Source organism: Mytilus edulis, chromosome 2 (assembly GCF_963676685.1).
Source record: "Mytilus edulis chromosome 2, xbMytEdul2.2, whole genome shotgun sequence".
NCBI classification, from domain to species: domain Eukaryota; kingdom Metazoa; phylum Mollusca; class Bivalvia; order Mytilida; family Mytilidae; genus Mytilus; species Mytilus edulis.
This window is the reverse complement of record NC_092345.1, coordinates 74107424-74122004: the sequence shown is the minus strand read 5'-3', so window position 1 is coordinate 74122004 and position 14581 is coordinate 74107424. Positions and strand designations below refer to the sequence as shown.

Genomic DNA, 14581 nt, shown 5'->3' with positions numbered 1-14581 from the left:
GGAGCTTTCATATTGCTTCGGTCGAAATTGGACAAATCATGCGAAGGATATAACGAGCAATTTTATAAAATAAATTTGTCGTAATCTTTTACGATTGGGAAGGAGCCGTGGACACAAGGAAAACAGTGTTTGGGGAGATAACTCCTACAAAGAAAAGTATTCGGTTACGCAGGATAAATTTCAAAAGCGCATAAACTGTTCGATATCATATACTAAATATCTAAGAGACATATTGCGAAACAAATATTTATCGCAAGAACAAAATTAGGCGGAAGAAAATGTGGAAAGACCTAATTAAAATTACAACTACAACAGTCACTACAAACGATAAGACTTTAACCATATCCGATAAGAATGACAATTACAACATAACCTTGTTGGAGCAGTTTTTGCTTATGGAGTACACTCCCCCATATGAATTACTTATAGTGTGAACATGCACGATCATAACGTTTCAACTGAGATATGTAATCACCATACGAGGGTCAGAGAGTATGTTACTGCTGAGAAATGGGTAATTGATAATTGGAAAGTTGAAATCATCTCGTTTGCCATAGATTTTAGTGTGAAGTCATACATCTGTGTCAATATTGAGGAAGATATCAAGATATGAAGCAGTCCATCTCGTATCAGTAGTATCCTTAATTTCAAGTTCACTGGGATAAATTAGAAGTACTGTGTCGAAATATGGGTTATTCAGTGATAAGACATCATCAATAACTTATGCGCTTCTACCACCCCATCCTCTTTTTACGAATGTGACCTACCGAATTAGACTTGTTACTGACATAAGATAAACGACTAGTGCCACATGTTGAGCAAAATCTGGTAACCCCTTCTGGAGCACCTGAGATCATTCTCATTTTTTTGGTTGAGTTCGGTTGGCTCAGTTTTTATATTTCTATGCTGTGTTTTGTATACTATTGCTTGTCTCTTTGTCTCTTTTGACGTTGTCAGTTTATTTTCAATTTATGAGTTTGACTGTTCCTCTGGTATCTTTCGTACCTCTTTTGAATTTTTCTCTGGTATCTTTAAGAAACGTTATCCAACTTTTGTATTTAAAACATATAAGGTAGTCTTGAGTGGGATATCGGGTAACTTTGTTCCCCGAAAATTGTTGTCAATTGTACGAAGCCAAATTTGGCGCTGTTTGTGAGGAATAATTTTCCTGCTGTCTCACACTGGCAGTTCTATATATATGTTATTATATTTCGTCCATAAAGCGGGACAATTTCCGATCGCTGTACCTTGGTTCTTTCATCCTTCTTGCTTCTTCACTTCTGCTTTTTTTTTTGTGTGGGATATTTTGCAGAATTTTAATCACAATGTGTACCTCCTTTTCCATTTCTTGATGTGAATGAATTCTGTAGTTAACTATGGAATGAAAAACACTATGGAGTTTTAAAGTCCAGCTTTTGGTATAAAACTTTCATAATAAATCTCTATATATTAGATTAAATGCAGTATTTTATTTTATCCAATATAGGATTTTCATACTGTGAAATGCTACAAACATGTCATCCAAACTAACTGGTAAACGAAAACAACATGATAAGGCGCAAATCGAAATGCTAGGACAATTAATAATTACAAAGAAGAAGTTGTATCGTCTGTCCCAATTTTAATTTCTTTTAAAGTTTTCTGCAAAAAAAAACCCCAAAAACTTGACACAAATTCGAAATGTAAAGTTATCCAAGTGTAGGAATACTTTCATATGTGTAACGTATAGTTAAGGGTCTTGCGTTTCAGTAGCAACGTTATAATTAAGTGAAAGCATTAGGCTGTAAATGCTATAAGTTTGTTGGCATGACACGGACAATATCTTGTGTTTAAGTGTATGGATTATGGCTCATTAAAACAAAGGAAAGACTGGGATTTGGTTTGATGGTTCTAATTTTTTTTAAGGGGTTCTTATCTCTTTTATTCTTTTTTAAATTCCAAATTTTTGAAAGTTTCAAGAAGTAACCTTCAGATTTGTAAAATTTACCTTTACCTTGTGTCAGAAAACTATGTAACGTCATTTCACAATTCAAATTCAGATAGTATCAAGCTTTAATATTGTGTCAAAATTTGCCCTAACTGTTCAGGGTTCGACCTCTTCGGTCAGCGAAGCATTTTAAATGTTTTACTACAAAACGAGCTGATGTGATTAAAATATAACTGCAATTTAAATAAAGATGCTGATGAATTATAAAAAAAAACTATGACATGCTTCTTCTGCTTTGTAAATAGACCCATACTCGAAATCCAATGATAAAATGTGTTTGCACATGCGTATAATGACTACTGCAGAAACATGACTTTTATCAAATTGGCATGCATTTTAAAATATATTTCTTTAATCTAAAACAGTTACACTTTCAACTCTTAAATGATCCACATGTTGTTATATTATGACTACAATGCATTATATTTAAAATAAATATTAATTCTATTGAATTTAATGGATTGTTCAATAAAACTTTCCATCTCAAAGTCAGTACTATCAAACCCTTTTCTTACTTTAATCATTGTTTGAGCAAGTCGGCTGAATTAGGAATTTATTGCATAAAAATGAATAAAATGCATACAGTGAAAATGCACCGCATATACAATACTAATGAATCGCTCTACAGTGAAAATGAAAGTAATGTATCATTATTCAACAGTAAACATGACTCGCATAAAGATAGCATCATAGTGTGATTCAATACAATATGGACAAACTGAATAACAAAAGCTATTCTACGTTATACAACATCAATAATTGTGTTGAAATGAATATTTTTCTTCAACTACATCTTTCCTGCTAGTTTTTGATCACCTGCACGATTTGTTCGTAAAACGTCCTAAATCTTCACCTATTTCGGTATATATTTCACGTATGGATGGCTCTCGGCGCTATAAAAACCCGTTCCCATCTCTACCTTGTATTATTTATTACTAAACATTTACATGTGAACTATTTTTCTTCATTTTTCTTCAAATATCATAATTTTATCGTCTGTTTATTTACCATTCCACATCAGAAATGCATGGCATATACAGTGAAAATGGTATTTTAGGATCCGCACTTTACAGACACTGTATAAGTATGAAAGGTAAATTATTGTGTAGTAGATTGTGGTGTGTCTTTTGGGGACTTTTGATGTATTTTATTTACTGTAGAATGTTATAAATATTTTATACGCAAACTCTGTCTGTGTAATTTAAAAGTATGAATGTTTAACTTATGTATGCAAAAAATAGAAAATAGATTTTTTTTTATAATACAGTCCACCGTTTATCCCTGGACGATGGATCATTGTTAAGGTTTATGTACCCTTCTTGGTCTTTCAAAGTAAAAAATTTTTGATACCAAAATAAAGTAACAAAACAGAGGAAACATGCCAACTTTAGAGGTTTTCTCTGTAATTCATATTGGGGGAAAGGCTTCTGACTTATTATTTATTGTTAAAAGTTGTACCTAACGAAGCTATTTCAGTTTATTTATTGAAATTATTGCAAAATTTATAGAAAATCCAGCACATTGAAATCACACATTTCGGTAATCTTGTATACATATAGTGATGCATGTGATTATGATAAATACCGTGCTAGCATTTATTCTTGTTATTTCCCCCCAGGTAATGCAGTACCTCGGTGTTAAACATGTGTCCCTATGTGTTGATGGAGGCCGCCATGTTTGGGTTTTAAAGAAAACTATTGACGATTTTTGAACACACGCACAGAAGAATCGAAATGGGTTAGTTTTGTTATTTTTTCACATACATTTCATGGCAATCATGTTCAGCCGGAACTTCTGACTATTCCATTGAAGTTTAACTTACAAAGTATAAAAAAAATATTTTTCTTGAGCATGTTCGTAATGTTTACATTTTGTCTTTCCCGGTCTGATTGATAAATTACTACGCGGTATTGATTTTCATTTAATTTACATCGTTTTTCGAAAAAAAAACATACTGAATTCTTCTAAATTGTTGTTTAACGAAAATGATACATGAATTTTTGAAACAAGATAAAATATAAAAATATTTCTTTAAGAACTATACTATTACGCATTTACTTCCGGAAGTGCTCTTAGGCTACAAAAGATGAAAACATTGTGAATTTTAGAAAATCGTTTATGAGAATTGCATTCTGTGTAGAGCATATATTTCCATTTTGGTAATATCTTTGCATAGAGCAAAGTTGTATATAGATCGGGTAAGTGGTTTTGATGAAAATAAGTAAAATACAAGCGAATGCAACGGGTTGATGAGGGAAAACTTCCGGTGCTAAAATAACTTTTTAATTAATTTATTTTGTGAATTTAAAGGTATATTTTGCTTCAAACACTTTTACAAAGGTAAGTATAGTCAGAATTTCAACTTTAAAGTCTGTATTTCTATTTCCAAACATGTATGTAAACATCATACAATGTATGGATGGCCTCATCTGTCATAAAAGTCTTACACATGTAAAAGTCCTAAACACACAAGCAAGAATAAGATTAGCAGAAGTATATATTATTAGTCATAGTGACATGAAGTATCAAAAGAGAACCAATAAGTTTGGTTTAGGAGGTGGTGGTCATCGTTATAAAAGAACATGTATCAGAAAAGGGAAATGTACTTTAAAAAGGGGGAGACCTATGTTCTCATTCACATGTAACAGCAACAGAAAATTGAACGGTAGAGCCAGAAACAGACTTAAAATTTGCATTTCGAAATTCAAATTGAACTATAAAATCAATAAAGCAAAACAACAACCATGTTTTGATTCTGAATATGATATTGTATATAGGGATACAAATTATTTGAAAGCAATTTTGAAAAAGAAAAAACTACCAACGCAGAATGGTTACCGATTTATTGATCTTCAACAAATGCAGTCATTCATTTCACAAGTTACAATGCATTCAATATCATGTGAACGTGCTGTTGAAATTGCATTAAAAGGTATTTCACCATACACAGATTTAACAGAAATAAAATCTTATGGGATAGCTTGTATCCTTGGCATTAAATGTAAAGGGTGTAATTATATACACACAATGAACACTAGTTCAAGACTACAAACGTCTAAGGACAAAATTAATCGTTTTGATGTTAATGTAAGAGCTGTGTGGGGAAGTATGGTCACTGGTAATGGGGCATCTCATTTAAATGAGCTGTTAGGGACGATGAACTCACCGGGTTTGAGACAAGCTACATTCGGTAGCATTGAAGAAGAAATAGGTCAGATGTGGCATACTGTATTAGAGGAAGAAATGCTAGCAGCAGGTGCAGAAGAAAGGCGTATTGCCATTGAAAATAACAACTATAATGAAGGTGTACCCAGCATAACTGTAATAGCTGATGGTGGGTGGAGTAAAAGGTCCCACAAACACACGTATAATGCTTCAGGTGGGGTAGCAATTATAGTTGGTAAACAAACTGGCAAAATTTTATATATAGGTGTACGAAACAAATACTGTTATATCTGCAGCAGGGCATTAAATACTCAAACTGAACCACCAGAACATGTATGTTTTAAGAATTGGTCAGCCTCCAGTCAGGCTATGGAAAGCGACATATTAGTTGAAGGATTCAAGCAGGCGGAAAAGGTACATGGTTTGCGATATATGCAGTTAATAGCAGATGGAGATTCCTCAGTATATGCGAAAATTCAGGAAGAAGTACCCATTTGGGGTAAATTTGTGACAAAAATGGAATGCTCAAATCATGCTTGCAAATGTTTACGTTCAAATTTGGAAAAACTGGTAAATGACAATCCAAACTATAAGGGTCAAAATAAGCTAACCAAGACAACCAGAGTAAAGATTGTTAGTGCAGTTAGATGTGCTATTAGAATGAGGTCCAAGGAGTCTAATCGATCTGCAGCTATAAAACTTTTGGCACATGACATAAGAAATTCAGTTCATCACATATTTGGCAATCACAAAAACTGCAGTAATTTCTGCAAAGCTAATGAGAAACGTAATGAAACATCTATAGCTAGTAGTGATAATTTAAGTACAAATGACATTCCAGACATTTTTGAAAGTCAAAGCTTACTTTGGTCAGAAGGTACATCTTTATTAGCTCAAGAGGAATCAAGGTTTAGTAGCAACTTAATTTATACTGACTTAGACAAGCAAATGCTATCAGATATTACACTCCTATTGAATAGACTTGCTACAAAGAGTGAACGACTGGTAGGAAATGATACTACAAACATTGCAGAGTCATGGATGCATGTCAGAAGTAAATTTGATGGGGGTAAATTTTATAACTTGTGTAATCGTGGGTCATGGCATGCACGATGCTACGGAGCTGCTGCAAGACAAAATCTAGGTCCAGCATGGGCCCCCCAAGTTTGGTCTAAAACAACTGGCAATGAAGCAGGATTTTATTTTAAAACAGTATACAATAGACGAAAGAAACATCTTATCAACACTAAAATCTATACAAACAAACCAGAACAGAAAACAAGGAGGTGGAAAAGAAAAATGAAAAGCTGGACTGACAGTACCACCAAAAAAGCAAGATATGAATATGGTCCTGACTCAATGGAAGTAACTAAAGATGTAGAAAAATTAGAACTTGACCAACTTAAAGATAATTACATATCTCATCATATTGAACTAACTAATGATCAGATATTGGCTATTGAAAGACAAACAAAAACCCAATCTAACTCTCAAGTTTGGAAAACAGAAAGAAAAAAAAAGACTCACAGCTTCTAACTTTGGCAAAATTGTAAAACGAAATACCAAACTCAAAATTAAACCACTTATTTCAGAATTGTTATATTCAAGTTTCAAAGGAAATGCTTATACAGTAAAAGGACTGCAAGAAGAAAGAAATTCAATTCATGAATACATTTTGAAAAAAACTGAATCTGGGGTAAATGTCAACGTTGAAAGTAGTGGACTTATTATTGACAAAAATCACAAATTCCTAGCCGGCAGTCCAGATGGACTTGTCAATGAAAATGGAGAAATGGGCCTTATAGAAATTAAAAATATTCTGCAGAAAAAGAATATGTCATTCATTCAAGCAACGAAAAAAGTGTCAAATTTCTGTCTACAATATATTGATGAAAAAGTCCAGTTGAAAAAGAAACATAACTATTACTTTCAGTGTCAAGGTCTTTTGAATATATCTGGTCTACCCTGGCTTGACTTCATTGCAAGGTCTACTAGCCCTTATCAGATTCACATAGAGAGGATATACAGAGATGAGGTTCTTTGGAATGATACAATGCTTCCAAAATTAGAAGCTTTCTATTTTTTGGCATTATTACCGGAATTAGCTGCACCACGATATAACAAAAGTCCAGGAATTAGAGAACCTGGTGATTGGGTACGGCATATATTGCTTATTCATGTTATTTGCACAAATTGGAATTAATTGATTACTATGACAATTATCAAATTTATAAATTACATGCTAATTAATTTCCTAATGGTTCTTATCCAAAATAGGCTCAGATCTTAATCAATTGATAGGAAAGAGTTTCAGTATATGTATTAAATATTAAACTGAAGAACAAAAATATACATGTAACATAAAAAGTAACCAGCTATGAAAATCCTTTATAAATAATCAGGATTAGTTCATTTATTAGGATGATTAACTTAAAACGGGACTTGACATGACATGGTACAGTAATTTTACATGTTTTACTCATGATAAAATGTATCACATTGTGGGTGTTTGATAGAACTTTTAATTACCTATATCTAGTCAGTAAATGTACATGTTACACATGTACTCAAACATATTTTTTTTTAAATTGCAGTACAGTCATGACAGTTGTATCTTTTGTAAAACACATGATGTGAATATAGTACCCCCTCTGAGCAGTTGAATAGTTACATAGAATATTCTATTAGTGTAAGCAGAAATAAGCAGAAAAAAAAATATATTGAAGCTCTTCAGTAATGTGTAAAAGAGAGAAAAAATCCTGCAAATGTGCAATTTGACAGTTGTATTTTTTTATTTGGCTGCCCTAGAATTACAAAGTGTTTCAATTTAAGTTACACTGGTAAATCTATGATAATAACTTAATATTCTCCATACTTAGGATACTAATTTCAATATCATTTTAATTTGTTATCTTATTTATTTGCAGTTTTTAGTCAAAACTTCCAAGAAAAAAACATCTACAAGAAACAGAAGAAATCCAAGAAAAATAGCTGTAGCCAAGAAAAAAACTACAATAAGAAAGGATACTGACAATTCAACAACCAACAAAAAGCAGAGTTCTAAGTAAGAAATGTATATATTTGTATTCAGATATATTTATAATCAGTACTTATCATGCTTATAGAGTTCACAAGGACTTATAATTGGCAAATGCTTGATACATGTATGTAAGCAGTTTGATATACATAATACTAAATGAACCAGTTTATTATTGTTATGGTAATTCAATAAAAACCAAGAGTTGAACTTGATACATGTATCAAACAACATGTAGTTATCAATAGTTCTTGTGGTATAACTGTCTATCTGAGAAAATATAATTCCACAAAACATTGGTCTGATCTTTACATTTTTCATTCAAATTTATTATTTAATAATGGTGACAAAAAAAAAAGGATTTAGGTGAAACATTTTTATGTCTTGTATATATTGCAAACATCACATTTTTTTGCAGCCATACTGCATCCAATTTGAAACCAGCAATAATTTTTCAGTGGAAAACAGTTCACATGCCAGAGCAATAAGATAATGATTGTAACAGATATTTCCCTTATCAGTAATTGATATCATTAAGATACAGTATAAACTCCTCATATAAATTACAGCTGACAGCCTTAATGGGGTTTGGGATTATTTCCATGTTAATACACATAAATGACATACATGTAGAAGAGGCGTTAATACATTTTAATATAAAAAATGAAATTATAATGAGGTGTATAGCACTCAAAACATAGATATGTCAAAGAGACAATGAATGAGACTTTAAATATATATGCAGACAAAATTCATGCATGCTGGGGCTTACAGTCATAAAGATATCAAGTATGAATGGTGGCCTCACATTCATTAATCAAGCAATAAAAAAATTTGTACTGAGATTATTGTTTGGACTACAAATTTAGTACTTCAAGTATTGGTAAGGTTTTCTGACAAAAAGGCCAAAGTTCACATTAACAATGGTTAAGATTTCAATGAACAATGTAAATAATGAAGCAAATGATATCACAAAGCTGTTAATGGCCCAAATTTATAAACTTTGGCATAAAAAAAGATATATTGCACATTTAATCATTGTTAATTGTTAAATATTACACGCATGAGCTTTTTACAATATGAGATTTCTTTTTTACATCTAGGAATGCAAGTAACAGCAAAACAACTATAAAGCCATCTACAAGTACAACTGAACAATACACTGTTAAAAGAAAAAAATCAATGAGGTGAATTTATATTTTTAACCTTAAAACAAAAAACCTTCTTTTTTTACAGCTTATTTCCTAATGCATGTAGAGTAAAACTTTGGTTAATTTGCTTGCTTTGATTGTATATTGTACAATCATATTAGGATAACAAACACTTAAATTCAAATATAAAAATATATATATTGTTTAAAGATGTCAATCTTATTTTCAAAGCTTGCATAAACAACTATACACACAAAGCAAGCAAGCCAACCAAAGTTTTACTTTTCAAGCATTAGGAAATCAGCTGTAAATAATGCAAAAAATATTTATTTGTTGTTTTTCAAAAGCACATTTTGATTTATAAATCCTGGCTTCTTCTCCATTCACTTCCTTTTAAGAATTGTCTAGATGTTTTGTAAAACTGCTGTGATTCAACTGTTTCTAACATTTAGTTTGTGATCCCTTATAAAAGTGTATAGACTTTTGAATTCTAATTATTAAGTATTTAAGTGTCTAAAATGTTAAAAGATTTCCAAGCTTTAGTCAGTTTTGAAATTTTTATTCATGAAATTATATTTTTTTTTTATCAAATAGGAGTGTATACAAAAGAAGATGTGGTATGATTGACAATGAGACAACTCTCCACAAGAGATCAAACGATACAGAACTTAACAGCTTTAAGTCACTGTTCAGCCGTCAACAATGAGCAAACCTCATACACCATACATGAAAGGCCACAAAATTACAAATGTAAAACAATACAAACACAAAAACTAACAGGCATAGAATGTACAAAAATTAATGAAAAAAGATACATAACACAGCAGCCAAAAAGTAAAACCACTGAATCTGACAGTAACTTCATACCAAGCATAACAAGAATTTGAAATTTTATACTACTGAAGATAAACAAATTGTTGAAATGCTGTCTTTTCTTTCTTTTAATAGCATATTTTTGTTTTGTTTACAGTTTTTTGTATTTACAACAAATTTTTGTTTTTGTTTTGTCAAACATGTAATTTTCATTTTAAGTATAAATTCTCTTTCGAAAATTTATTTTGTATACACCTTGAGAATCCAGTGCTTGCTCTCTAACCCAAAATTAACTAAAAAATTTCACCAAAGCATATTTTCTGTATAAAATATGCATATATTATATACCTTTAAATACCCATTCAAGCAATTCATCAAAATCAATTCTAAAGAGTATATAAACTGTATTCATGTTTTAGGCTACTATTTGATTAACATGTTCGCTTACAGATAAAAAATATTGTAAAAGAAGGAATAATAAAATTGATAATGAAAATTGTGAATGTGGCGAATGTATCATTGGGACAGCAAGTTGTCCATTGAAAAGACTGCTGTAGGCCACTTATGGGTCTTTAACACAGCCACAAAATCATGCACCAGGGGAAATGTTTCAGCTGGTCCCTATTAAACAAAAAGTGTACTTGTTCATGCATGTTCAAAACTCCAAAACATAGAAATGAACAAAAATTATAAACATACAAGACTAACAACTCAAAAACACTCTAAACTTGGACCAGGCAACAAAAACTTGGACCAGAAAACATTGGACCAAATACTCTGTTAAACATGTTTTATAAGATCACAACACCCCCCCCCCCACCTATACTAATGCCATTGTAGAATAGTAAACATAAATAAAAGTGTTGCATCCTATAGTATAAAAATTACTTTCATAGACAAGACTATTATTCAACAGTATTGATATGATTTTAGGTGTTCGAACACTAAATTTGTTGGTCGTAGAATCAAACACAAGTGGATGGTTAATGAAGAAGAAATTTGGTATGAGGGAACAGTTTTAGCAGCAGTTACCGGAAAAGATGGTGAAAGATTGGCAGAATATGACATACTTTATGATGGTGAAGATTCCAGTTGTATAGTGAACCATTTAGTTGAAGATTTCAGAGACTCATCAGTGCAGTTTATTGATTTGTAAGGTATGTATTACACCTAACAACAGCCTGGATATTGTACTTATTCACACTTCAAAAACACTGCTAGAATATAGTGTTTTTGACCCACCCATCCATCTGTCATGTTCAAATCTTTTTATACCACACAACAGAATTTCATCATGATTTGAAGATTATATGGACATATTATGTAAATGTGCATATCAACACGAATTATTGATTCAAACTTTTAGGAGTTATGCCGCTTTGAATTTTAAATTTTGTTCAGGATATATAATTGCAACAATTTGTCAGTGACACTCCTGTGAAACTACATGAAACTTTGTAGTTATAAGGACACATAATTATATTAGATGTACGTTTCATTATGATACTTTATTCTGATTGGCTAACTGCACATCACATGTTATTCCTTAAGCAATTGCATTACTCAATAAAACATTTCATTCATGATAACATGTGGTCCCACAATAAAGTGCACAGGTGAATTAAATAAAACAATTATAAAATTTGTGTTTTCATGATCATACTAGCTTAAAAATGTAATTATAAGTATTGAATACTTCTTTTTGTAACTTCATAGGGTTGTAAAAGCGTTGACCGTGCGCAAATATTTAGAATGAAGCGCTTCATACAAAATGTACTTTGGTCAATGCTTTTACACCCCAATAAAGTTACAAAAAAAACCATTCAATTCTTAAATGAAAATAAATATAATATGTAGATGTACTAGAAATTTACATCAGTTGACTTTAGTAAATTATTTTAAATCTCCACATCCTTTATTCAGTCATTATATGATTTGGATATAATGTGACTATAATTATTTGATTATGCTTTTCTAACTATAGAGATATAGGTTCCTTTTGTACCCTTCATATTTTTCTGTTGATACATGTATTACTCTTGAGAGTTTTTAGACTTTTTTTTATTTCACTTAATTCTTGAAACATAAGGTATGTAAGTACAATATTTAACAAACAAATAAAAGAGAACTATTAACATATTAGCATTAAGAAAAGTCTCACACATTATTTATTAGTATTTTAGATTTTATCATATGCTATTGTTATTGCAGGTTTATTTTTTTCTTTATGGAACTCCTGTAAACCAAGACTTTTATAATGGCACCAAACATAGTTTTTTCTGGAATATCAGAAGTTTTTGATGAATAAAGAAGACTATGAAGAATTGATTTATTTTGGCAATATAAGATACTCATTCATGTTAATACACCTGGGTGTTAACCACTTGACATTAGATGCTACTTTTAAACTGAGTTGTATTTATATACCGGTGTGTATTTTTACTTTATAATTAAACATCATTTAGTAAAACTTTTGATATATACTGATTAGTTGAATGTATTGTTTTTATTGGTACTGGAATTGTAAGACACACATTGATTGTGTCACTTGAATTTTGTTTTTCAAAAACTTTCTGAATCTTTTGAAGGAAGTCATATAAAATTATTTATTACATATAGGCTATATTTGGATTTAATTTTTTGTTGTAAAATTTTGTTGAAATTTCACTTAGAATTTGATAATGTAATTGGATTTCGAACACATTAGTGTACTTGCATTAGAGATTTTTAAAAGTGTGACACATACATGTAGGTAGAAGAGTAAAGAGTTACTAGTAGTCTACGGTTTGTAATTTATATGTATATATACATGTATTATATTAGACTTTGTAAATACATACATTTTTAAGATTTTGGAAAAGAAGTAATGTTTACTATTGAAAATTTGAGACATACATATTTTAATATATACTTCTTATTTAAACCATATATAGTGACGAAACTTATATAGAGACATCATATTTTGTGTTTCTTATTACTCACTGAAGTTTCCATAATGAGGAATAAATGTAATTATTTGAAATACATTCTTTATATCTGAGCACATAGATTATGATGTTCCTATAACATATTTTTTTTACTGTAGATGTTAGATATATAAACTGGTTCCACATATTGGGTTATTTTTTAGGGCCCCGCCGACTAAGGCGGGTCGCCCTATAGTGATCAGTCTGTCCGTCCGTCCGTCCGTAACACTTTAACTTTGTGTCCGCTCTATATCTTAAAAACCGTTATGATTTCAAAGTTTATACTTGACATCCATGTTAACCAACACCAGAGGGTGTGTCATGATGTATGTAAAACTTCCTAGGTCAAAGGTCAAGGTCAAAAACTTTAATTTCAGTTGACAACCCTGTGTCCTGTGGTGAAGATCGTGTCCGCTCTATATCTTGAGAACCGTTATGATTTCAAAGTTTATACTTGACATGTATATGAACCAACACCAGAGGGTGTGTCATAATTTATGAACGACTGCCTAGGGCAAAGTTCAAGGTCAAAAACTTTGGATACAGTTGACAACCCCATGTCCTATGGTAAAGATTGTGTCCGCTCTATATCTTGAGAACCGTTATCATTTCAAAGTTTATACTTGACATGTATATAAACCAACACCAAAGGGTGTGTCATAATTTATGTGCAACTTCCTAGGTCAAAGGTCAAGGTCAAAAACTTTGGTTTCAGTTGACAATCCCATGTCCTATGGTAAAGATCGTGTCCGCTCTATATCTTGAGAACCGTTATCATTTCAAAGTTTATACTTGACATGTTTATAAACCAACACCAAAGGGTGTGTCATAATTTATTTACAACTTCCTAGGTCAAAGGTCAAGGTCAAAAACTTTGATTTCAGTTGACAAACCCATGTCCTATGGTAAAGATACAATTTTTTAATGCACATTATTCACAGCGGGGCCCACAGAGATGGCTCCCATCTCAATGATATCTAGTATCACTATGTTTACTTGTGTAATAAAGTGATGTCAAAGAACCTTACACCTGTCGCTTATTGAACTCCTGTAAAACAAGACTATTATATAATTTTTTCAATAAATTTATCAAAAACAGAAAATTTAATTATTTATTTAAAAGAAAAAAAAAGTTTAAAGGGAAGGATTTCAAACCCATTTTACAATATTCAAGTTAGCCAATAAAAAATATAAGATTGTAATTATCACACAACACTTTATATATGAATTCCACCAATCTTTGTTTTATCATTAAGGTGCATTATCTCCCTTTTTGTATTTAAAATTTTGTTTTGTGGTTTTCAGTAATTTCAATAGCCCAAATTATGGATAACTATATTTCAAAAACAATTTAACATAAAACATATGTATAATAGACATAAATAAACATGTTTAAGGAATTTTAAATTATTTTCTTTTTATTTATATCAATATGACACTCCATACTTTAGTATTAAAAAAG

The 14581-nt window shown here is 31.1% G+C and overlaps 1 protein-coding gene across 3 annotated transcripts; it reads left to right on the top strand.

Moving 5' to 3' along the window:
* Positions 1–3350: 3350 nt before the first annotated feature.
* Positions 3351–14222, top strand: LOC139512914 (uncharacterized). 3 transcript variants are annotated; one of them, XR_011662360.1, is made up of 5 exons: positions 3351–3724; positions 8080–8216; positions 9293–9376; positions 11087–11310; positions 12365–14222. XR_011662360.1 is itself a non-coding variant. In XM_071300889.1 (5 exons), the coding sequence occupies exon 1, from the start codon at positions 4379–4381 to the stop codon at positions 6686–6688; it is 2310 nt and encodes a 769-aa protein (XP_071156990.1). In that variant the 5' UTR covers positions 4196–4378; the 3' UTR covers positions 6689–7841; positions 8080–8216; positions 9293–9376; positions 11087–11310; positions 12365–14222. The 3 variants fall into 3 exon arrangements, 1 of the variants encoding a protein (XP_071156990.1); XR_011662359.1 differs by lacking the exon at positions 3351–3724 and adding an exon at positions 4058–4185; XM_071300889.1 differs by lacking the exon at positions 3351–3724 and adding an exon at positions 4196–7841.
* Positions 14223–14581: the final 359 nt, after the last annotated feature.

What these genes read in the sequence shown, in the direction of transcription:
- LOC139512914 (XM_071300889.1), top strand. Translation starts at nt 4,379, where the DNA reads ATGTATGTAAACATCATACAATGTATGGATGGCCTCATCTGTCATAAA.